The 23044-nt window shown below is 44.8% G+C and overlaps 1 protein-coding gene across 1 annotated transcript in view; it reads left to right on the forward strand.

Moving 5' to 3' along the window:
- Positions 1–22611, forward strand: part of LOC8041694 (anoctamin-7) — a 78339-nt gene extending 55728 nt beyond the window's left edge. Inside the window, exons 10-20 of the mRNA XM_042290312.1 lie at positions 1302–1439; positions 2191–2386; positions 8046–8157; positions 8215–8269; positions 8670–8767; positions 9761–9885; positions 13116–13321; positions 18719–18852; positions 19033–19123; positions 20604–20735; positions 22230–22611. Coding sequence (XP_042146246.1) covers positions 1302–1439; positions 2191–2386; positions 8046–8157; positions 8215–8269; positions 8670–8767; positions 9761–9885; positions 13116–13321; positions 18719–18852; positions 19033–19123; positions 20604–20735; positions 22230–22313 — 1371 coding nt within the window. The 3' untranslated portion in view covers positions 22314–22611. The remainder of the gene's footprint in view (positions 1–1301; positions 1440–2190; positions 2387–8045; positions 8158–8214; positions 8270–8669; positions 8768–9760; positions 9886–13115; positions 13322–18718; positions 18853–19032; positions 19124–20603; positions 20736–22229) is intronic.
- Positions 22612–23044: the final 433 nt, after the last annotated feature.

The raw sequence follows: 23044 nt of genomic DNA on the forward strand, positions 1-23044 counted from the left end.
TGAGTTTGGATAGACTTGAACTGTTACTTTGCGAGTAAAGGCAGAGCCAAACGCAGCATTCCAAAGCTGCAGCTATTGCTGCGTTGAGACAAATATTTCAGCGGACAGCTCTAGTTTTACGACGTGCGTGGGGATACTTTTTATTCAACGCTTCCCATCTTGGTAAACCGAGGAGGGGTGCATGTTCCCCATTATATTATAACTAATCTTATCTACAATTTGCGTAGAACCATGTTTGGTCACAACCATTTTTGTGTCTCTAATATATAGCGCAGAGATTAAGCAGAGTTACAAAATAGTCCTGAAGCGATGTCACCAGACAATACAAAAATACTTTTCTCTGGAAACCTTAGCAAAATTTTTGATCGAAAAATAATTATCTAAAGCTCCCGGTCGGTACTACGTATGCTGATCGAAGCAGTTGGCATGTGTGTTCCTGTCTCGAATTAGCATGAACACTTTGGTCTTGCAATGGATATTCGCCTAAACGGTGTTAATTATAGTTTCGCAATAACAGTCGCCGTATCCATTTCTTGGTGGTTTATGCGTTTTAAATAGATTAGCTTTTTAGTACCTTTAGGCCACATTGAGGTACTTTTTGGCCGTTTATTTTTCCCGCTAAATTTAGGGGGGAAATGATGTCACAACTTGATGTCACGTGACATATACACAAATTGAGTTTACCCGCTAGATTTAGTGGGGAAACTGACGCCACGTGACCTCCAGAGTAATTTAGTTGCCCCCGCTAAATTTAGCTTGAACATTCCACATTACTTTAGTCCACGTGACTTATGCACAAACTCAATTTCTCCGCTAAATTTAGTGGTAAATTTTACGTCACGTGACCTCAACACCAATCTAGTTTCCCCGCTAAATTTAGCGTGGAAAATGACTTCACGACTTTATGTCACGTAACCTATTCTAAAACTTAGTTTCTCCGTTAAATCTAGCCACTTGACTTATACACTAATTCAGTTTCCCCCGCTAAATTTACAGGAAAAAATGACATTAAAACTTGAAGTCACGTGACCTCAATACTCAATTCACTTTCTTCACTAAAATTAGCGGTTAAAATGACTTGAAATTGCTTGATGTCACGTGACAAAAAACACTCATTCAGTCTTCCCGCTAAATATAGAGAAAAAAAATTGGCGTGTGACAGGCCAAGGTTTTTTCAATAATGTCTGCAGCTGATCGCTTAATGAGACAACAGCATAGGTGGTTCTGTCCGAATTTGTTTGGATAACATTTTGTGCTCCGAGATGCACGCCATACTACATTTTGAACCGGTGTCTTTCTAGGAGCGGCCCCGACCCGAGTTTGCAGCCAAAGCGCAGCACGTGGAACGTAATCCTATTACGGGGGTCAAAGAACCTTCTTTTCCAGCACACATTCGAAAGCAAAGAATTGCTGCAGGCGTCGCTGTGCTCATGCTTATGGTGAGTGGTGCCGTCTTGATGCATTGCTCTTGAAGAAATACACTGCATATTTTATGGTTCATAGCGTTCGTGCTCAGAACAATGGGAACAATAAAACGAAACATGTTTATCACAGTAACAGCCGATTCATCAAAAGAAAAGATCAAGCTTATTGTAATATTTTTGGGATCTACTGGTGCAGTCGTGCATCATGGGCCTTCCAATGAGAAAATAAAGACAAAAAAGTGAAATAAGTAAAGCTAAAGGCTTCAGCAGTGTTAGTCTTCAACATGTTCACTGAGCGTGTTCGTTATTCGGTACACCGATAGGTACACTTTGTGATTATAAAATTATGATTACGTAGTAATGGATGTGATACATCCGCGGCCGCGGGCATACTTTAATATAGTGGCGCAAGTTCGGATACACATATCGACGACGTAGTGTTGCACAGGTTTAGGAAGAGCCGATATGAAATACGTCTTAGAGCTAGACTTTATATAAATCACTAAGGTGACTAATTAGCTTCTGTAGTACTAGTTGGAGGGCATAGCCAAATTGTAAAGTTCAGCACAAGGTACAGAGAAGTAAGTAGAACACAAAGCAAAAGCGTACAACTTACACCACCTACCGGCAAGTTCGGGAGCCAGCTTCATTTAAACGGCGAATTCAAGACTTAATTACGCATTTATCAAACTAAACAGTCGCGCATCTAATAATCGTTTCCTTGTAATGTTTGAAATTTCGCGCTTCCCCTGTGTCCACCATGCAGATAGCCCTTGTGCTGGTGTTCATGGTGTCTGTGATCATCTACCGGGTGCTGGTGTCCATCCCGCTCTTCCGCAGCAAATCCTTCAAAGGGCTTGCTTCCCTCATTGCCAGCTGTTCTGGAGCCTTCGTGAACCTACTGTTCATCATGATTCTCGGAAAGGTCTATGAACGCCTGGCACTGAAGCTCACCCAATGGGGTAAGTTAGGGAAATAATGTTTTGCTTCGTTCTTCAATATCCCAAAGAGGAGCACCTGTTCAGAGAAGTGCGCCTCTCGAAACCAAAACTGGCTGAGATATTACAGCGCCCAGTGTAAGTCACATCACTGATATTCCGGTTCAGACGAGGAATATCCCACTTCAGTCAGCTTTAAAAAAAAAAAAAAAAAGATACACAAGTTTTTTTGCTTGTTTTTTAAGTTTAGCAAATTTGTTTTAAAAAAGAAGCCGTGAAACCTTGACTTATGCCGTTTGTGCAAGTGAGTTATGCGGCCGGAGAGACATAGTATAGCGGGATAATCGCAACGATCACTCGGTTAATTAAGTAAACTTTGTTGACAAATATTTAATAAGTGAAAATAGACAAATGGTTTCAAATCAAGACTTGCTAAGCGTCATCGAAAACCACAATACCAATGATTTTTAGAAATACTTTGAGCGCGTGGGAGGCCTAATAGTGCGCTAAAGGTACCACTTGTGCAGCAGGTTTGAGGCTGGGGCTCTGATAAGAGACAAAAAATCGCGCGGCCGCTTTATCATACAGGTAGGCCTGCTCCTGCTGCCCGAGTGAGAACTTTAGCGCAATACTACGCTCCTCACGCGCTCAAAGTCTTTCTGAAAATTACTGATTAGTGGTTTTCGATGACGCTCAGTAAGCCCCCATTGCAACCATATGTAAATTTTCTAAAATTGCAAACGTTAATTAACAAATTTGACGTAATTAACCGACTCATCCCTTTAGCCTTCTATACGATGTCACCCTGGCCGTATAGGCAATAGCCCACCTGCACAAACCGCGAAATGAAGCTTTCTTTTTTTTCTCTTTTTCTTACGAATCTGTTAAACTTAACATAAAGTGCCCTATATTTTATTTCTCATGTTTCGAACGGGCGGGAACTCGCGGTGTGGTCTTGAAGAATTATGAGGCAATACTTCGTTTCAGCTTCGGCCCAGACGCAGCCGATGCTACAAGCGCGAGCATGTGGCCCAGAACAGTGCTTGCACTGCACGAGCGCGAGTGTTTGGCAGGGATGCTGAAAGTCCGGAGCTCGCGCTTGTAGCTTTTCCTGCGTCTGGACCGAAGCTGAAACGAAGTACAGTGATTTTTTTCTTGATTCAGACTATGATCGCAAGAGGGATTGCCGCGATATTGCTCGTAATTTCAGACAACACACATAGATACGAAGAAAGTATATTGACTTTAAACAAGAGTGTTGAGAATGCGAAACTTATGCACGCACACTGCATGACCGGGTTAGTGCAAGCATAAAGTAGGCGCGTTTTAAAAATGTCCAATGCTGAGGCCCCACGGCGACTATACAAATAATGACGATATAAGCAGGTGCTTGAATCGCAATTCTCACGCTTGGTTGCTTCCTGAAATATTTATTATATGCGAATATATAAAAGAGAAAACGGTCTTCATCTTGAAACAAAACGTATATGTGAGTATATTAGAAATTATGCTCGCTGGGAACACGTGTGAGGTGATGTTTTTGGCCGTACATGATTTGGTAGTACAAATGGGGTGAGTTTATTGTTGGACCGATTTGGTTCAAAATTTCAAGAGGTACAGATAAAAAGTGCTTGCTTTGCATATCGTAGCGCTTTTTTCAATTTTATCTTATATTGAGAGCTATATTTCTTGTAATATAGGCTTCATGGGAGTAAATCTACGATCAATTTTCACGGCAACTGCTCGGCACTTACGTTTGAATCTTATAACAATTATTAACGGGTATAGCCTCAAAATGTGTTCCAAATGTCATTTAGATTGATGTTATATATATGCTGTAAGACTCGCTGGAAAATGAATAAAAATGGCAAAAATAGGCAAACATTGTTTCGTAGTACAAATGCACCGCTGTTAGTTTTCAACACATGGTATCCGAACTCCTGGTAGACAAACTTAAATATATGCTCGTTCGCATATCGTGGTCCTTTTATATAACTTGGGGTTTAGTGTCACTGAAAAACATATAGAACTGCAGAGAAATATCCATCTTCTTTAGACACAAAAATGTAACTTGAATATATATGTTTTACTGCTGGAAGATAAAGTTAGTGCAAACAATCTAGAATATTATCGCGTATTCAAATTAGCAGCTTTTGAATTCGGTAAACTTTGCTAAGTTTTGTCTAAAGTCAGCGAAACCATAACAGCAAGTTTTTTTGGCGTTTTTTATGACCGATTGTGACACCTGTTGAGTTGTGACCAAAATTGGAGAACTACTTGTTCAAGAAAATTTCTAGCGTGGCACTTATCTTGCACTTGACACAGACGCTTTTAAGCAGATGCGCATGTGCGCAGCCTTGACTGACCTTCACTTTCTCTTCCTCTCATTTGGCACGCTTCACTTTATTCCTGTGGTCGCGAGGCAGGCTATTGAGTTGTATAAATAACAGCGTTATGACCAAAACGTTATCTGGGAGTTAATTCGTTATTAATTTATTACCCATTTTAGTGGCTGGGAACATCAGTGAGGTAACAGGAAGACAGTTGTTTCGACTGAAATCTGACGTTCGGGAAAAGGGTCTAATAAAACCCTCTCCCGTGAAGTGCGCTACCAAAAGTGTTTCACGATGGCCTAAACCATGCTAAACCCTCTCTAGGTCGCCTTTTTTTTTATTAATTATTCTTAAATTTATTGAAATAAGAGTAATGACAGACGATAAACTTTCACGGTGTTAGTTTATTCATGCGACAACTCCAAGCTTCCACAGTGCTTTTTACACCCACCATGACTAGTGTCCTTTGGAAGTTCCCTCTCGCTTCTCTTTGTTCTTGCAGAAACCCGCAATCAATGTTGCGAAATAAAACAAGCAAGATAATCAGTGATTCCCCAAGATTCCCTGTCATGTTCTTCTATGACTGGGCTATTGAGCAGCTTTTCTCGCGGCCTTCGCCCTCACCTAGAAGGAATAGGACTTTCTCAGCCGCGTGGGAGTGCGACCACACTACCTTGCCCAAGACTGCCTGACAGTCTAAGGGAAAGGTAGTGTGGATACTTCACAAATAAATTAACAAGTCAAGCCACAACATCTTTTTCTCTTCGTGATGTCGTGCACAATAGCGGGTAGACATTACTGCAATGCGGATCAGAAGCCCATATCAGAGACTGCCCAGCTTGGCATTCTCCGACAGATGAGCTGGCTGGGCTAGCTTGTTTTGCTTAGAATGCCTTCATGTGCGCTTTGCTTAGGATGGAGACATCTCTCCATTCTGTCCCACACGTTTATTTTTATTTTTTTGTTCAGAATCGCGTAAAAGAGCGTGCCACTGCACGCGTTTGTGGCGCTGACTGCGCTACGGCAACATTTTGTATTTTATAATTTTTTTTTTGTATTTTACCCATGAGCGCGTGCTGTCGGCATCGGGTACTACAAAGGGTGGCATAACCCTAACAGAAGGACATTGAGGCACCTTAGTTTTGCTTAGCAGCCGAGCCAACTGGGCAGCGGTGGCACTGCGTGACGCGGACGAAGACACGCGGTGAACGTGCAACGTGCATAGGGAAGTGGGCCATAGCCTCCTCTATGCAGATTCGGAGCGCGAGGATCTGTGGCAGCACAGACCATTTCTCGGGGAACCTGGACGTCATCGCACAGCTTTTGCAGCGGCGACGACCCAAAACATGATTTTCAAACCCAACGAGAAAAGAAGTGGTAGCGCGAGGAACGCGAGGAGCGCGAGCGGACATTACATCGCTTCGGAGAAGTGGGTTTCGGCGTCTCGCCGCAGCGGGGCGCCCGTCACGTGGCTCTCTTCTCATCCCTTGTCTGCCGCTCTTCCTTTTCAATATCGGCGGCCGCTTCTCGTGGCGATCTGCCAAGCTTTGTCAGTATAGAGGAGGCTATATGACTAGGCGGAACATCGGTGCCACGAGCCATACCTGAGTTACTTGGCCACACGGATCAATGTCGCCATCTAGGGTTCAAATTTTAAGCCTCTTCAAGATGGTCGCTGTAGGCCTTAAGTGTTGCTTTAATGAAAAGCTCATTTTACAGCTTAATTTAGTGACCAGAATGAGAAGATTCCACCACACTAGGGTTAGCGTCCGCCGACTCTCGCCGTTGCTGAAAGCAGCCGTGGCTTGGAAGAGGGCTTCTAACCCGGACCGCGCTCGGGAGAGAGCGAAGAAAATATGGAGCCGTAAAGGAACAACCAATTTGAGTCCCTCGTTATTAAATTCAGTTTAGTTAAAATATACAAGGCTATGTGGCCCTGATTTTCTAGCACTAGTAGTTTGACAATCTTTAAGTTACGACAGAGAACAAAACAAAAGAAACGACAATGATCGCTTGTTGTTGCTGTGTTGCGCTCTGTGTGTACCGTTCTCGGGGCTAGGGAAATTATGGCGGCCGTTGAACTTGCCATAGAAATGAGACCCTTGCAATAGAGACAATGGCGTTGGCTGTGACCTATACACGGCGAAAAGTATCCAAAAAGCGGTGCAAATTAATGAAGTACGGGATAGACGGCAGCTAAGCCTAGGGTAAGTGTTCAGACGATTTATATATTGAGGTATTTAGCGCTCAAAGCTCAATAAATAAGAACATGACAGAAAGGAGCGCTACTGAATACTATTCTCTTACTTGTTGCGCTAAATACCTCAATGTCTAAGACTACCAACTAGCACAAATGTCTTCCTTAGTACAGTTCAGACGATTAGGAGTTCGGAACCAAGAAGCGTTGCCATTGTCTCCGCTGTCTCATCAGTAATCTCATAGACTATTGCCGGGCAGGCACAGTGACCACGGAAACACTAAGATGCCGCGTTGACCTCTTGCTGATTCGGGCTCTGGACGGTCACTGATCTGAACCCTTCTTCGCGACGTCCCTGCTGACGCGCTACTTGCCACATTTCATTTTTACATCGTTTCCGCCTTCTAAGATTAATCATTATTAGGAACTAAGCTCCGGATTTTTTTAAGAATCAGTATTACTATTTATGTACGAAAGTGTTAGGTACTTGGTGGGACCTCGTGGAAAATTTCACAACAATATTAAAGCTAAAGTAATACGGCACGCAGATTAGTGATGATGTGGACTCATCAATGAGACAAACTTAGTATTTTAGTCAGTTCACTCAACCCCTCCTCGCTCTCCAAAAGAAAAAAAAAAAAACACAAGGACTGAGTGAAATTAGTTTTTTTTATTCAGTTTCTAATAGTGTTTCTTATCATAAAAGCAATGTTGAACAACTTTCCAAATAAAGAAATACGCGTGATAATGATATCAACGCAAGTAGCGATGAGTTTTCGGACGCGTACAAGGTACTAACACTAACGGGCGTCTAATCACGTATTTTTGGCAGATCCGTATATTTTTTTTTAATTAAAAATATTTTTTAGTCGCCTTAATAAGACGCTTATTATTAACATGCTTCACTTCGGACGTCAAAAATCTAAACAGTCGTTTACCCAAAAATTTGTAATTGTCATATCAGCATGTCCACGCTCACGTTTTATTACTTTCCATTGAAGCCCTTATGTGCAAGGTGACTGTGCAACCACCTGCGTTTAAAATATCACTGGTGCCGCATGTGCCGAGAGGTTCGATGCTTCTCTAAATTCAGGCGTTGTAACCGATACTCAAATTTCTAAAATATAAAATTCTCTTACGTTTTGTCTTACAGAGATGCATCGGACACAGACGGACTTTGAAAACAACCTCATTTTCAAGGTGTTCCTTTTCCAGTTTGTGAACTTCTACTCATCCATCTTCTACATTGCCTTTTTCAAGGGAAGGTTAGGACCGCCTCTCCTGAGAACGCTAGGAAGGGTGTAACATCATCTTGTTTGCAGGTTTGTCGGCTACCCCGGTCACTATGGCCACCTGCTGGGTCTGAGAAACGAAGAGGCGAGTATGACATTACTATCGCTGTACGGCACAGGCATGGGTGGCAGGAAACCAACTTATTCATAACCATGTATGTTATTCAATAGATCGAAGATTTGCCAATTAGACTACGAATCCAGATGCGTTATTCAGTGTTTTTATCATGATTCAAACGTGAATAGAAATCACTTATTTATTTATTTATGTTTTATTTTATTTTTTATCCATATATTTATTGCAATAATAGGCATCTCCATTTATGTATAAGCATGAGGGTCGAATTAGTAATTTTACAATGATTAGCCCCCAGACACCTTTCGTCTGAGTGGTGTGTAAAATACAATTGAATGGAATTGAAATTGGATTGAATTTTATGTTCAGGATGCACCGATGTCATATGTCTTGCTTCTTGTTTGTCCAGTGCAGTGGCAGCGACTGCCTGTCTGAACTGGCGCAACAATTGGCGATTATCATGGTTGGCAAGCAGATGATCAACAACGCCCAGGAAATTCTCGTGCCGTACGTTGTTATTTGCACTTCTTAAAAAAGAATGGATTAAAAAAAATGATTTCTACGTCAAAACACAACTAGAGCAAGAATAGGGCAGAACTTTGCAAGGTTTTCAAGACGCTCGCTTATATCATACTCGTCATAAATAGAAGATAAAAAAACCTAAAATGGTTTTATTTAGTATTACTCAAGCTATGTACTAGAATATCTAACTCAATTACATTTCATCGCAAATTATCTGAATAACGGCTGGCATTCTAATGCCTTAAAATACCGATAATTACGATGCTGTTATTGTGTACTAAAATTTTGCGATCGAAAATAAGGGACCCGCGCTAGCACGAGTGTATCCGCGTGCTAGATATTTGGTCACTATTTTCATTTCACGACAATAGCGCAATACGACAGCTCAGCCATGGTGAGCAGAAATAGATATTTACGAAGGCAATGCGCTCTACCTCAATGCAAATAACTAACATTTCGCCCTTTAAAAATCTCAGGGAGAAATATTATGTTGGAAAACGCACAACAAATGCATCCTGCCGGCGAAAAAAAAATGTACTGCAAAATAAAGCCCCCCCCCCCCCCCCCCCCCCGCAAGCGAAAACCTAAGTCTATGCTTTCTCAGCTTGACTGCACGGCGCCATTTTTGAGCGAAGGCGCCAACGAGGGGTATTTTTGACATAAATCGCATTACTTTTATATAGTAAACAAGCTTTATTGCAAATTAGTCGGCATTCGAGAATACCAGCTTTACTTGAAAAACAATAAAAAACACAAAAAAAAGTGAGGCTCTTGTAGTTAAAGGAGAGTTCCGTAAATTACGAAAACTACAGGGAAGCAGTACAAAACACTTTGTGTCACAAATCAAATTGTCGCAGTAATGCTATGAAAATTTTGAATTGTAAACTTCAATAGATCGTTCTTCCCGAGACCAAAATTGACTGGTGAGCATACTCTATTTTCCCGCGTTTGTTTGCAGTATCTTCTCGCTTTCTGCAGCAAAATCAAGGCTTGGTGGCATCGCCACAAGACCAAGTTGGTCTACCGGGAGACCCTTTCTCGCTGGGAGGAAGATTACCAGCTAATACAGAACGAGGGCCTCTTCCAGGAATATCTGGAAATGGGTGAGTTGATTCTTATGTTACCTCGATCGAAGTTTTATTTTTATGAATACCGATAACTTCGTCATATGGCACATATTATTTAAATTTACATTCCAGAGATTGTCTTGAATGATCAAGTATATCGGGTGTTTCAGTGGTCTAGTCTAGTGAAACAGAAGATACGAAGGAAGCTGGGAGCATTCACTAACGTCGTTTCACCATCGCTTTAATCAACTTGTTGAGTGTTCAGGTGTAAGGCTCTTTTCAAATTCATTCCAATTAGTGTTTTTATATATCTAAGAGTATTGTTCAGACCAACCCTTTTTAAAAAAGTCATTAAACGATTTGTCTACTTTCGGTAAATACTTTTAAGAATCCCTTCCTAAGGATAGTAACTGAATAAACTTGCCTTGGTTTTTCTTTCTGTCTTTCTTTCTGGGAAGAAAATGAATATTTTGAACAAATATTTTGTGGTCATTCTCACTGCCTTCGGGTGGGCATATAGCACGTGGTTTTGCGTGTGTGGGACTTCTGTGTTATAATTCCTTGTCTCTGTTAAATGTATAATACGCGTGCAAATGTGAAATAAATGCCGTGTAAATGTAAATGTAAGCAGCGTGGAAAACATATCTATCCCAGCGATAATAATTATTGTCGATTTTGAATTTAACGTTCAGTAGCGCCGCCTAGTCTTGTGGGAGCTAGTGCAAGTTACTAGCTAAGGGTAATAAAATATACTAGGTTCGTTAATAGCCGTTACTAGCGTTTTGACCTAGTAACCGTTACTACCCTGACCGTTACTACCTACGCAGAATAGGTGCCTAGTAACATATATGACAAACGGTTACTAGCCTTTACCTAATAAATACTACTAGCTTTTTTTTTTTTAAAGAGTTCAGGAGTATAAATGCAAGGGTGCGACATTTATTCCCATCAGTCCAAATGCAAGGGCGCAACATTTAGTCCCAGGGGTCTAAATGTAAGGGCGCAACATTTAGTTCCAGTTGCCTAAATGGAAGGGTGCAGAGCTTAGTTCTTGAGGCTGGTTCAGACATGTACAACCAGCGCGATGCGTCCGTTGCAACCGGAGCGACCGGAACGACCGCTCTGCGCCGCGCGTACACACACCTGCAACCACTGCAACAAGCGCAGCGGGTCGGCAGCACGGCGACCGCTTCTACGCTGCCGTCAGCTGTTTCCGCGGTGCCCCTAAAAAAGGGACGCACTGCCACTCAATACCGTAACAGAATATAGCCAGACAGATTTCTATAGCCTAAAGCTTTATTAATGTTTTTTTTTTTTTTTTTCATGATAGGCTTGCAGGATACAGTGGATGAAAAAAAAAAGAAAAGAAAAAGATGCAGTACGCCGTCTTGGACAATCACGACTTTGCCAATAGTACAAATCTCGCCACACGCCTTTTCTACGATTATAAAAGACGATGTAATCTTATCAGTGATATAGCAACGTAGAAATATGATTTCGTGATCAGATAGACGTTGCGAGCGTTCAGGATAGCTAACACTAATCACTTTTCTACGGAGATGAAAACGCGTGAAAATTCGCATCCTTTATACGGTACCCGCGAGTAATACCCTTGAACTTGAGCACACGCATGAAATGCGCCAAATAAGAAATCCGGGCGATGTTCGAGGACACAAATGCTTAGAAAGCAGCACTGTATAGTCGAAGTAAACAAACACGACGGCACGGGCGTTTCTGCTGTCTTGAGAGTGCCGCCACGACATCGCCGCACGAGTAGGTGGATCTTCCCTTCTAATACGTGCTGGGTTATCATAGCGACACACGACGAAAATTCACAGTCAAGGCTAGCGCTTTTACGCGGAACGATGAGCTCTCACCATGCCGTCCACGTCGACGATCACCGCCGACGCCATGTTTGCAGACAGAAGGAGCCGGCCCGCGACCGGCGTGCAACGCGCGCGACCCATTCTCCTCGACCTGTGATTGGTCTGTCATTGCGGTTGCTTCGGTTGTTTCCAACGCTGCGGGGAAAGTCGGGCTCGCTCCAACTCCTTGCGTCGTGAACGACACGTGCGTGCGTCCCTCCGTCTCTATGGGAACTGACGGTTGCAGACCCTTGCAACGGTCGTTTCGGTTGTTCCGGTCGTTCCGGTCGCTACGGACGCATGTGTGTGAACGGGCCTTTGGGGTTCAACTTTGAGAGACCAACGGGAGGGGCGCAAACGTTGTTCCCCTCCCCAGGCTCCCCGTTAGTCACCCAGAAGACTAATGGTGGTGACTGCGCATTTGGTCCCCGGAGGGACTAAATACCGCTCCCCTTTTTTCTATAGAGTGTATCTAAAAAACGCCTTCTGCATACGTGGAGGCAACCTACTGAGGTCAACATATTGGGATCAGTGGTCATGTTTATGTTTAATGACCCCAGGTATAAAAGGAGGTAATTACCCGCCTTTAATAGCAGATGAAACATTTTGAGACTTGAAAGTACACCAAATTGTTTTCACAGTATATAGGGGCTTAAAAACTTTCCCAAACTGAGGGGTAACCTTATGCTAGAAATGTTTGCAGTATGCATGCACCCATATGTTCTGCAGAAATATACATATCTACCGCGTCTTTCTTTTCGCCTGCTGGCCCCGCTACCCGCACCCAGAATGCTGAAAAGTGGGACTTAAATGCAGCATGTTGAGGCATGAAGTGCTTCTTTAGCTAAACCCTCTAATTCCAGGAAATTGTCCGTCCGTCCGTTCGTCTGTCCGTGAATTTCCCCGTTATGTTTAGCGGGGAACTTGACGTTACGCGACGTCAGTGTATTACGTGGCATCACAACTTCACACCGCGACGTCACGTCACGTGACTCAGCGGCGCGGCGTCCCATCACGTTAATAAAATTGTCACGATAAATCTAGCGGGTAAATCAGCATCACGTGACGTGACGTTACGTGGCATTAGGTCACTGACATTGAGACGTCACTTGACGTGACCACGTTATGGGCTGTTAGTTCACGGTAAACCTCAACTTTACGTGAACAGACGCAGTGACTGTCACGTGATACAGTGAGGTCATATAACGTCAGGTCACGTGACACCAATTTGTTTGCTAAAATTAACGACGAAATCAATAAAGAAATTTTTCTTTCCTCCCCAAATCCACCGTTCATGCCTTATTTTCTTTGCACGTTTAAACAACCGCTTCCAAAACGCTGCCTTTCATAGGACCTAGAAGCTAAAGGTCGCTGGTAATGTTATCCTTGTGCGGCGTCCAGTGCTGCAGTTCGGCTTCATCACCATCTTCGTGGCGGCCTTCCCGCTGGCCCCGCTGTTCGCCCTGCTCAACAACTGGGTGGAGATTCGCCTGGACGCCCAAAAGTTTGTGTGCGAGACGCGGCGTTCCGTGCCGGAGAGGGCCCAGAACATCGGCATCTGGTTCTCCATCCTGGAACTGCTCTCCAGGATTGCGGTCATCAGCAACGTTAGTGTACTCAAGCATCTGAGAAATCATTCTATGGATTTTAAATAAGGGTAGAGAAAATATGTTATAGAACTAGATTCCGTGTGTATAAACTAGTAGGAGCGTCTGTGACTGGTGCGGGTCGTAATCACTGGGAAACAAGCGACGCTCAGTAAAAGGCTCTGCACATAAACACGTTGAACGTCACTCTCAGCGTGAATGACAAGTTTGGCTTGTGTAGGAACGGATGCGAAGTGTTTGCCTAAAACTTAAAACTTTTGAAGTCTTTCGCCCTTAGCAGACAGTAATGACATCATGATGGAACATTGTGACACCGTCATCAATGCACATCAGTAGAGTAATTGTAATATACCTGCGAGCCAATCTTCCGATACAATGTTACTGATGGCCTGTCAATACATGTCTTGCACAGACGTCACATCAGCTGCTACTGCAGTCGCCTTGTTGCTGAGCGCGTATGTTGTGCAGTCTACATTTTGGGCCACGTAATTTGTACTCGACAAGAATATGTAGAAATGACAACCATCACGGTTCAATGACGTAAGGTGCAAGCCTAGTATAGAAATTCTTCTGCCAATCTCTTCTGTCGCGGTCGCGGTCAAGGTGGCCTTGGTTGTTATGGTCACTATCTGAAAACGGTAGCAGAGGCGTCCTTCATTGTTTGCATACTGTCACCTGCGGCCTAGTCCGTCGGGATCACATTAAAGAAAAACGCGGGCTCCAAAAAATCTTAACCACTAAACATTCGCTCAAAAACGTTTTAAAACGACCGGATGGGATTGAAAGGTAATACTCAACCACCAAATTTGTAGCTCACGTGTGGCCTTTAACGTTTAGCATATCTTTCTAAACTGTCCTTCACACTCTAGCGAACATGTTCGCGCTTCAATGCGAGCAACGGCATGTAATCGACTAGCGTCAGATAACGCTCAGCGTTCTCTGGAGAGTGCTTCTTCGCCGTCTGAATAAAAACAGAGTGTGATCTACAAGCCTGCTGTCACATCTGCGCAAGTGCGTCCCTGTGACAAAGAGACAGGTGGAGTGTCAACCCATGTCGACCTAGCTGAAATGCTCATAAAATGTTGTGGAAGGAAGAACGAGTGTCATCGCTTGCGTCGATTAATATCTATAGTCAGTGACAGGCTAAGAGCCTGGGGCGTGGGGCTCCCGGGAAAACACTGTGTCGTTTGCTGCAGCGACACTGGCAACATCGATTTCATATCTGGGAGGAAAAAAGCGAAGCTTGGTGCTGATCGACCGGGACGACATTATTGGGAGGCGATGCACGGTTATCGAGAAAAAAACTGGAAGATTTTTTTTTTACCTGGTGTTATTGAGGATGACGAAAGGGATTCTAACTTCGACATATGACGCCTTTATGTGTGGCAGTGGTAAGACGAGATACTCATTGGTTACCTGAACTACCGTGAAACCGATCGCCACGACGAGACTCGGCAAGGGCGCCAGGTTTCGCCGATAAATGAATACTGGTTTGAAGACGTCGATTCGCGGCACCCTTTATTTATTGAAGCCAGGGGGGAAACAGACGGAGTGTGGTGAGGCAGCATGGCGGTGTAGACATGCCATCATCTCACGCACCATACCACGGACACCAAAGCAATTTCACGTTACCCTGCAGAAACCACCGCAAAGAAATGCTCACGCTGCAACAATACGGCGACAGAACTTGAGTCAGGGGAGAACGGCGAACGCACTAAGAGAAACTATCGGCGCTGACGAAGCGTGTCGGCTGTAGTCTCGGGGTTTTTTATACTTCGTTTCACCGTAGGTCCAGACGCAGCCGACGCTACGATCTGGTGGCATACAGGCTCAGAAGCGCACACTTATGGAGCTCGTCATGTTCCTGGACGTGTTCTATCATCGCTCATTATCAATCATAAACAAAAAAGACCCAGTGACTCACGCTTTTGGCGTTGCTTGATCGGCCGCTTTAGTTCGTAGCGTCGGCTGCGTCTGGACTTCGGGTGAAACAAAGTATAGGCCCCGCTGAAGTGGGCGCTCTGAACACTTGGACGACGACACGGCCGTTGGACTTTCACGTCGTCACACAGATACTATTGTAGAGAAGGGTGGATAGCGGCACAACTTTGCAACGTAAATATGGATATGTAAAAAAGATGAAAAAGCACACGCGCAAACCCGGCGTCGCCGTCGCCACCCGCGGTCGCTGCCATATTGAACGAAGACGTCAATGACGTATAGACTTTTGGAAAAATCGCCTTCTGCGCGCTGCCATCTTTGTCTGCTTGACTGTAGAACACCTTCTGAGCATGCGCTGTAGCTTCGTTGTGCGGGATATCAGACGCTGCGCATGCGTCCACAGCTCAGTTGCTCGGCATTTTTCGCCCGCGTGATAAGCGATGCAAAGCTCTATAGGAAATGAGAAAACGCGATTGGCAGGTGCGGTGATCTGAATCTCTCTGAGCGCCATTTGCTGCTGTCTTCTTAGCCTGTTAGTTACTAGAAAATTTGTTTTAATGCGTTAGCATTAAAACGCTCGTTTTGACGAAAACCCGGCGGTGTCTCGTTTATCAGCTACATGAAGAGCGGAAGGACCAGAGGGGGATGGTGATGCGTACGACTCTCCAATTCGTCCAAAGTGTTAAAGTCAGCACACATGAAACTCTCCCTCTCCTTCTCTCTCTCTCTCCCTGTGGCTGACAAACTGAAAGACACTGCCGGATTTTGTTTCAAAACGAGCACTTTGGTTTTTGTCAAGGCCACGCTCAAAGCTGGCGCGGAGCCAGAGAGGAGGGGTCGTCGCTCAACGCCCCTTAGATAACGAAGCAATGATATGGCGTCCTCAGAGAAGGCCAACAGTGGACACAGATTGAAAAGGAGTGCCGCGTCAGGGCTCGGCTTTGAGTCAAATTTGAACTCTGAGCCGAACGTTGACGTAATCGTCGTGTCCAGCCTGGTCCCAGCGTTGGCCTTTTCTGATGACGCCATCTCATTCAGCACTACGGCTTTGTTATCTAGTGGTGAATTCAACTGGTAGATCCGGAGCGCTTTCTAAAATCCGCGAGGGAAGCAAAATTCCGCTCTTAGCACCCGCTCTGAATCGACAAGCGGAAGATGGACACGCATTTTTGGAGCGACCCACCGATTCGCTCGAGACGGTCGGCTATTCAAAATGGCCGCTGCTCGGACTTGACAAGCCGACCAACGCCTCAGCCGACTGAGCTTTCTGGCGACCAGTCACAACTGTCACTGTTTAGCTGCAAAAATAACTCACGACACAGGCCGGGCGAAAATGTCCGTACTGTGGAGCCCGTGTGACAAATAACGAGGAAGACGTCCGCGTTAGCCACCGTCACATACCTTTCGGCCGCCTCGAAGCGGCGGGGCACGCACAGCGATCACCATTGGTGGAGTTCAGATTGTTGGTAAGACTTGAATAAACCCAAAGAGGTAACAAAACATTACTTGCACGGTCGTTGCTTAATCTGTTCTTGCTTTATTGCACGAGAAAACGCTGGTGGCATGCAGTATAAAAAGGTAAACACTCATTGGCTGCAGAATGAACAAGACTAACCTTACGTCTGCCTCCGGATTTTCTGACGTTCTTTTTTCTCGTTCGCCCCTCACTATCACAGATGTCAACGCTTACGATCTGCCACGATCCAATCCCGGCTTTGTATCCCTGATCTACGCGAGGTAGAAGCGTTCGAGCCGTCACAATCCCGCGTAAACAACCGGCGCATCCGAGCAGATCCCATTCGACGGCCCGACCGGTCCGGCGACCTCGCCAACTTTGCCGCGCATGCGCACTGCGCGCACTGACGAGTTAAAAGGAAAGGACGTAGTGCGCTCTGTCAACTTCCGCAAATATCTGTGAAATCCCGCGGAGAGAGTTTGGCGGGGTTGGAGGCGCTCCATGGAGAGGGCGCTGCCAAAGATCTACGAGCGGAGGATGACCAACTCCTGCCAGATCTGCGAGCGGAATATGCGCGCTCCAAATGGAGCGCTTTTGGAGCGCTCGAGATTTGCGAGCCGAATTCACCATTGGAGTTGGCGTCACTAGGGTCAGCGACAACCGCGGCTGCATCCCGCCGCGAACCCCCTCCCCCCCCCCCCTCACGCTCTCGTTCCCGCCGTAATCCTTCACCCCCCCCCCCCCCCCCTCTCCTTGAGAGCAACGTTTCACACCCTTCCCCCCCCCCCCCCCCCCCCCCCCCCCCGCCCTTGTGACGCGCGGGCACAGCTGCTGCTCTGCCGTCGCCGGTTTTTCTTCGCTCTGGGTTTCCGTAGTATTTGTGCGTGGGCTGTTATGTGAGTGTGCAGTTAAAACGGTAGATATGGTTCCCTCTACGAGTTATATGGATGCGGTTGCTTGCAAAAGTGGTATGGATGTGGTTCTTTCCACGAGTGATATAGATAACCGTGTCCGGGGGTGTCAAGGTGTTCTGACGCGCAGAGGGTACCGAAGAGGGGTTAAAATATTACAGTAAGATCCATTGTTGGATTTTTAGGAAATCCGTTAGCATGACCCTTGGGAGACGCCGCACACGTTGCCCTCTGGGAAGCTCTATCACTGACCCCGTAACGAGGCTAAAGAGAGGGAAAAAAAGAGAAAGCAAAAAAAATTGAAGGGATCAGCGCTAGCTTTTTTAAAGGGGGCGTACGTGGCGTTTCCAAGAATCATGTAACGAACTCCTTAAGAATCCACCCTTGGATATTTTTATAATTTTTAAATGTTTATCATTGGTTTTAGATTAAGCCCTTTCGAAATTCCCATTAAGCGACTTAATTAGTACAGATTATCTGAAGTGGGCCATTGGGCATAGAAAACAATAAATATCCAGCGGCAGAAGTGCCGTTCTGCAATGCAGTGTGCTCAAGCCTGCGATGGCGTCAAGAAAATTAAATTTTTGTACAGACGCGGAACTGGTGTCGGTGTCGTTTTTGAATGCAACACGTCCACACCACGCGGCGCCTGCGCGAGCTGTCGTTTATGTTTGCACTTTTTTTTTTTTTTTTTTTTACAGCGGAGTTTTAAAGGGCTGGTTTCCCCAGTTTTGTTTCCGTGGACAAATAAATCTCGACACAACCCTCTGGACAGCTACCACCATCTATGATCGACGGCGGCAAACAGACAACCGGCTGGCCGGCTGTGCGGTTGCCACTGTCATTCATAGATGCGGCAGATAGTACAGCTCCACTGCTCTCTTTTCTTCAGAATGGAAAGGCTGAGAGTTTTTTTTTTTTATTACATAAATATCATGGACTCCTATAACTGATCACAAATTCAAACTGGTTATAAAACCTTTTTATGAATCTTTGGAGTAGAAAGAACATTAGAAAATAACAACGTTTAATTATTTTTGCTCGATGTTCTCAAATAAAACTTGGCGCTTTGCACCGCCGTCATTGCAGGCCTTTTTGATCGCCTTCACTTCAGACTTCTTGACGAGAACGATGTACCGGTACGAGTTTGACTGGGACCTCAAAGGATACATCAACTTCACTCTGGCCCATGCTCCTAATGGAAGCCTATCTCTACCATGCCGGTTTGTATCCATATTTCTCAGTGTAAAAATTGTTCGGTCATGTAACTGAATTTTTTTTTACTAGATAAGGCTGAAATTTGTATAAATTAGATGAAAGCGCTATTTGTTTTAGAGTCTCTTCTGGCAGGTGATAATAACCTCGAACTGAAGCTGTGACTTCTGCGTGACCTTTCTGTCCAGGTACCGAGACCTCAGAGACGCCAACGGTAACTGGACGTTCTTTCACTGGAAGCTGCTGGCAGTACGCTTAGCATTTGTAATCATATTTGAGGTAAGGCCACTGTAGCGTCAGATTATTTTCGAATAAAAACTGAATCCAGTGGGAAAAATAATCCCGGAAACATTTTCGATTGTTAGAGACCCTGGAACGACATAGCGCCAATATTATTTTCTACAAAAGCATTGTCAAAGAACTTTTTTCTTTTTAAATTTTATTTGGCCGAGGTATTAAGTCGGTCGTCGTTTTCAGATCAACTTCTTATTAGCCACAATGAGCTACGGTGCTACGAGCAGTTTTACTACACCGCCTTTATGCGAGACGTAGAAGAGAGCTGGTAAATGTACACGACATTTCACTTGAAAGAGAAGGCCTTGTAGTTTCAAAAACAAAATGATGTTGTATACATATGCCCCTGGGGTTGTAGCTGCGTGTCCCTTAAAAGGTAAACTTACGAAATTATAATAGCGCATACTTCGGGAATCGACGAAGTTGGGCTTGCCGAAGCGCACCTCCGGAAGTGGTCGCAAGAGCGAAACAGAAAACAGCGTTCCAGTATCAATCACATTTTATGTAAATCAGTAATTATACCGGTACGAACCATTTTGTGGAATAACAATAACTATACATGGGCAGCTTTCCTGTCCATTCCGGTTTGGTACGAATAATTTGTGGAACAACAAGAACTACTACCTCAGTACGTTTTGCGCTCAACTCGGAGCTCGAAAAAAGGTGAAGATAGTTACGGGTCATAAACCAGTTGGGACTCGATCCACGTATGGTTAGTTTTAATGCATACACCTAGTATACGCATACAACGAGCGCCATGAGTTTATTGAAGAGTGAGCTCCCGAAAGTGAGCTTTGAATGTGCTTTAGCTTTCTTTGTTTCCTCCCTCCGAAGAAACAAACTCTACGCACATTCATTTTCTCCCTCGGAATGGGCTGTGCACACTATTTTGAATTTGTTTTGCATTTTTTTTTTCGCTTGTATATGCACAGGCGATGATTTTTTTCCTAGTATGATATCGCACTTTAACTCGCCTATCTAGAGTGTTACAGTTGCACGGGAAGTTATTAAAAAGACCCAGTTCTGTCACGTGTTAAAGTGCTAGCCAGCTGTTTCTCCACGACATGCTATATAAATCGAACTAAACCTTACCGCTCATTCACACTGGAAGTGGATCCGCGTTCGCGAAGCGGTTGCGATCGCGGTTGTATAAAGATCCAGTACAATTGCGCGCGCACTCGATGACATCAGGATCGCGTGAAATTGCACTGCATCTTTATACAACCGCGTTCGCAACCGCTTTGCGAACGCGGATCCGCCTCCAGTGTGAATGAGCGCTAAGCGCGGGGCAAAAATCTAGCCTGAGCTCCGTGGTCCATGGGTACATATTTCCACTTCTCTCGTGACCCAGTTGGAAATATGTATAGTTGGAAATATGTATGACCCAGTTGGAAATATGTACATTTTTCTTTTAGTATTGGTCGGTGCAAGGGAGAGCCACCCGGTGTCATTCTCTCGATTACAGCACGTCGTGTTTGGGGTGTGTCGACTCATCGACGTCCTGGTGCCCGACATTGCGAGTCAGCTGGAACTCAAGATAAAGCGTGAGCGATACCTGGCTAAACAAGCCCTGGCAGACTCGGAAACCATAATGAAGGTGCGCCTTGCATTGGTTTACTTTAGTTGCTTGATACCTGTATTACCATTTTAGTGTAGGTACGGCTTGAATTGTTCTGTTGGCCTAAAGCATGTTAATTGATTTTACTAAAATAGCGCACATTCGACTATCTTTAGTTACTACATTTCACGCCTTCGCACGCTTCCTTTTTGTTATGCTTAAGGAGGCTCCTGTCATATTAGGGTAGGAAACTATCTATCCCTTTTGTTCGGTCGATTATTACGTGAATAGTGTAGCCATCCTACCAGGTAAAAAGGGTCAAGTGGCATGTCTTGAGTCATGGTTGTCCAAAACACCAATTTTAAAAGAAGTAAATATCTAGGGATATCCAGGGAATCAGTGCGAAACCACTAATATCCGGTTTCTTGCGCTCTTCTGCGAGTGAACTGCGGCAACAGCCGAGCCGCTGCACCCTTCGTTGCGCACTCTTCTGCGCAAAGCTAGACTGTTGTACATATACCTAGAACGCGTTTCCGACTGCTGTCCTTAGCGTGTCCTCAAAAGTTGTCCCTGGATTTCCGCCTGATGACGTCCCAAAAGTGTCACGTGGTCGCCTGTCGCGATCCTGGCGGCGTCCCAACAGTTGTTGTGTACATGGCAGACGCCTGTTCTGCTGCATGTCGCTCTCCAGCTTGACAGCCGACGGAAGATTCAGCAGTCAGGAGACGGGACGCCACGACGACACCGACACTCGCGTTCGCTCGTACTGTTTAGCAGGGACTTCTAGCACCAACTGCCAAGATTGTGACATCCGACATCACGACAGGCCGGCTTCTGTGATGTTATTTGTTGCTACTTCGGGGCCACTTTTGACGTATGGGTCGGAATGGATGCTAAACACGCAAGTCTACGACCAGTTCCGCGCACCGTAGTTACACTGCCGTGTTTAAGTTCACATAAGTTCGTCAAGGCGTACACAAGACGCACCCGAGATCTTCTACGATCAATCAATCGATCAATCTTTTATTTGCACAAAAGAAAAAGGGGAACGCAGCAGGCGTGCACGGCTAGCAGACAGGTCACTGATCCCTACGCACGCGGTGCACTCTAAAAAAAGGCCCGTGGGTCTACTTTCCCGCACAACACACGGAGAGCCAATCACCGCAACTTATGGAGGCAGCTAAGTGAATGACGATTCCGAAACATATGTTTAGACCAAAATACGCAGTCTGAGTTGTGACATTAAGCTATGCAAGGGTGACGTTTTGCTTTGCTTAATGTCAAAACTCAGACTGCGTTTTTGGTCTAAACATATGTTTCGACATCATCATTCGCTGAGCTGCCTCCGTAAGTTCCGGTGATTGGCTCTCCGAGTAATGTGCGGGAAAGTAGACGCGGGGCCTTTTTTGTAGTGGGGCGTTTACTCGCCAAACCTGTGAGCATACTTCGGCAATGACAGCTGTCGCCTTACTATGTAATAACTGAGATTTCTAAGAACACCGTTTACATTTCATTTGTTACTCGATGTCTTAGGTCGCCCAGCGGAGAGACGAAGAGGAAGAGGAGGAGGATGTGGCAACGAGCTCGGAACCTCCTCAAGCGGGCACTGGTGTTTGAGCGCTGCCAGTCTTCTCGACAACCGCTCGTGGAAGTGACAATCCAGCTTCGCTGGCAAAAGCCTGGAAAGGGTGCGAAGAAGAAATAGCCACAACGGCAACAACCCTCGACTGGCTCCTAGTTACACTCTCCTACCTCCTCCCAATGTCATCACAGCACGAGGACTAGGTTTGCAAATTGAACAGTCCCGAAACACGATAGGTTGAAGACGTCTTCAATTTGGGGAAATAACCACGGAAGTCTTGATACTCATGGCTTTTCATATTCCGAATGTTTTGTCGGCTGACTCAGGTTTTTGTTTTGTTTTCACTTTGGTTCGTGCTGTTCATCTTTCGAATGTTAAAAAAAAAAAAAAAGAACGATGAAAGAAACGGACTCAGTTCATTTCGATAAGACTACTTAAACACGATTTCGACATTGTTTAGTTGAACCTTCGATTTGCTATGATCGTTTCAAATCTTGCACAACTTCAAAGATTGTCGTTTGTTTTTCTTTTTTTTTTTTTTTGGTAGGCCTAATTTGGAAGTGTTTCTATTCACGAATATTCACATACATTTCTTACCTGCCTCATGCTTAACGCTTTGGTGTATTGTGAACATAAAGTGGTCCATGTTCGTCCCGAGAAAAATATACCACCAGTTTCCTGATGTTTACACATTCCAACTTTTTTGCTTGTTTGCTTGAATATACATATATTTCGCATTTAAGTTTGCCGGTTGCGATATTAATGG

This window comes from Ixodes scapularis, unplaced genomic scaffold (assembly GCF_016920785.2).
Source record: "Ixodes scapularis isolate PalLabHiFi unplaced genomic scaffold, ASM1692078v2 PGA_scaffold1__304_contigs__length_218370807, whole genome shotgun sequence".
In the NCBI taxonomy this organism is placed as follows: domain Eukaryota; kingdom Metazoa; phylum Arthropoda; class Arachnida; order Ixodida; family Ixodidae; genus Ixodes; species Ixodes scapularis.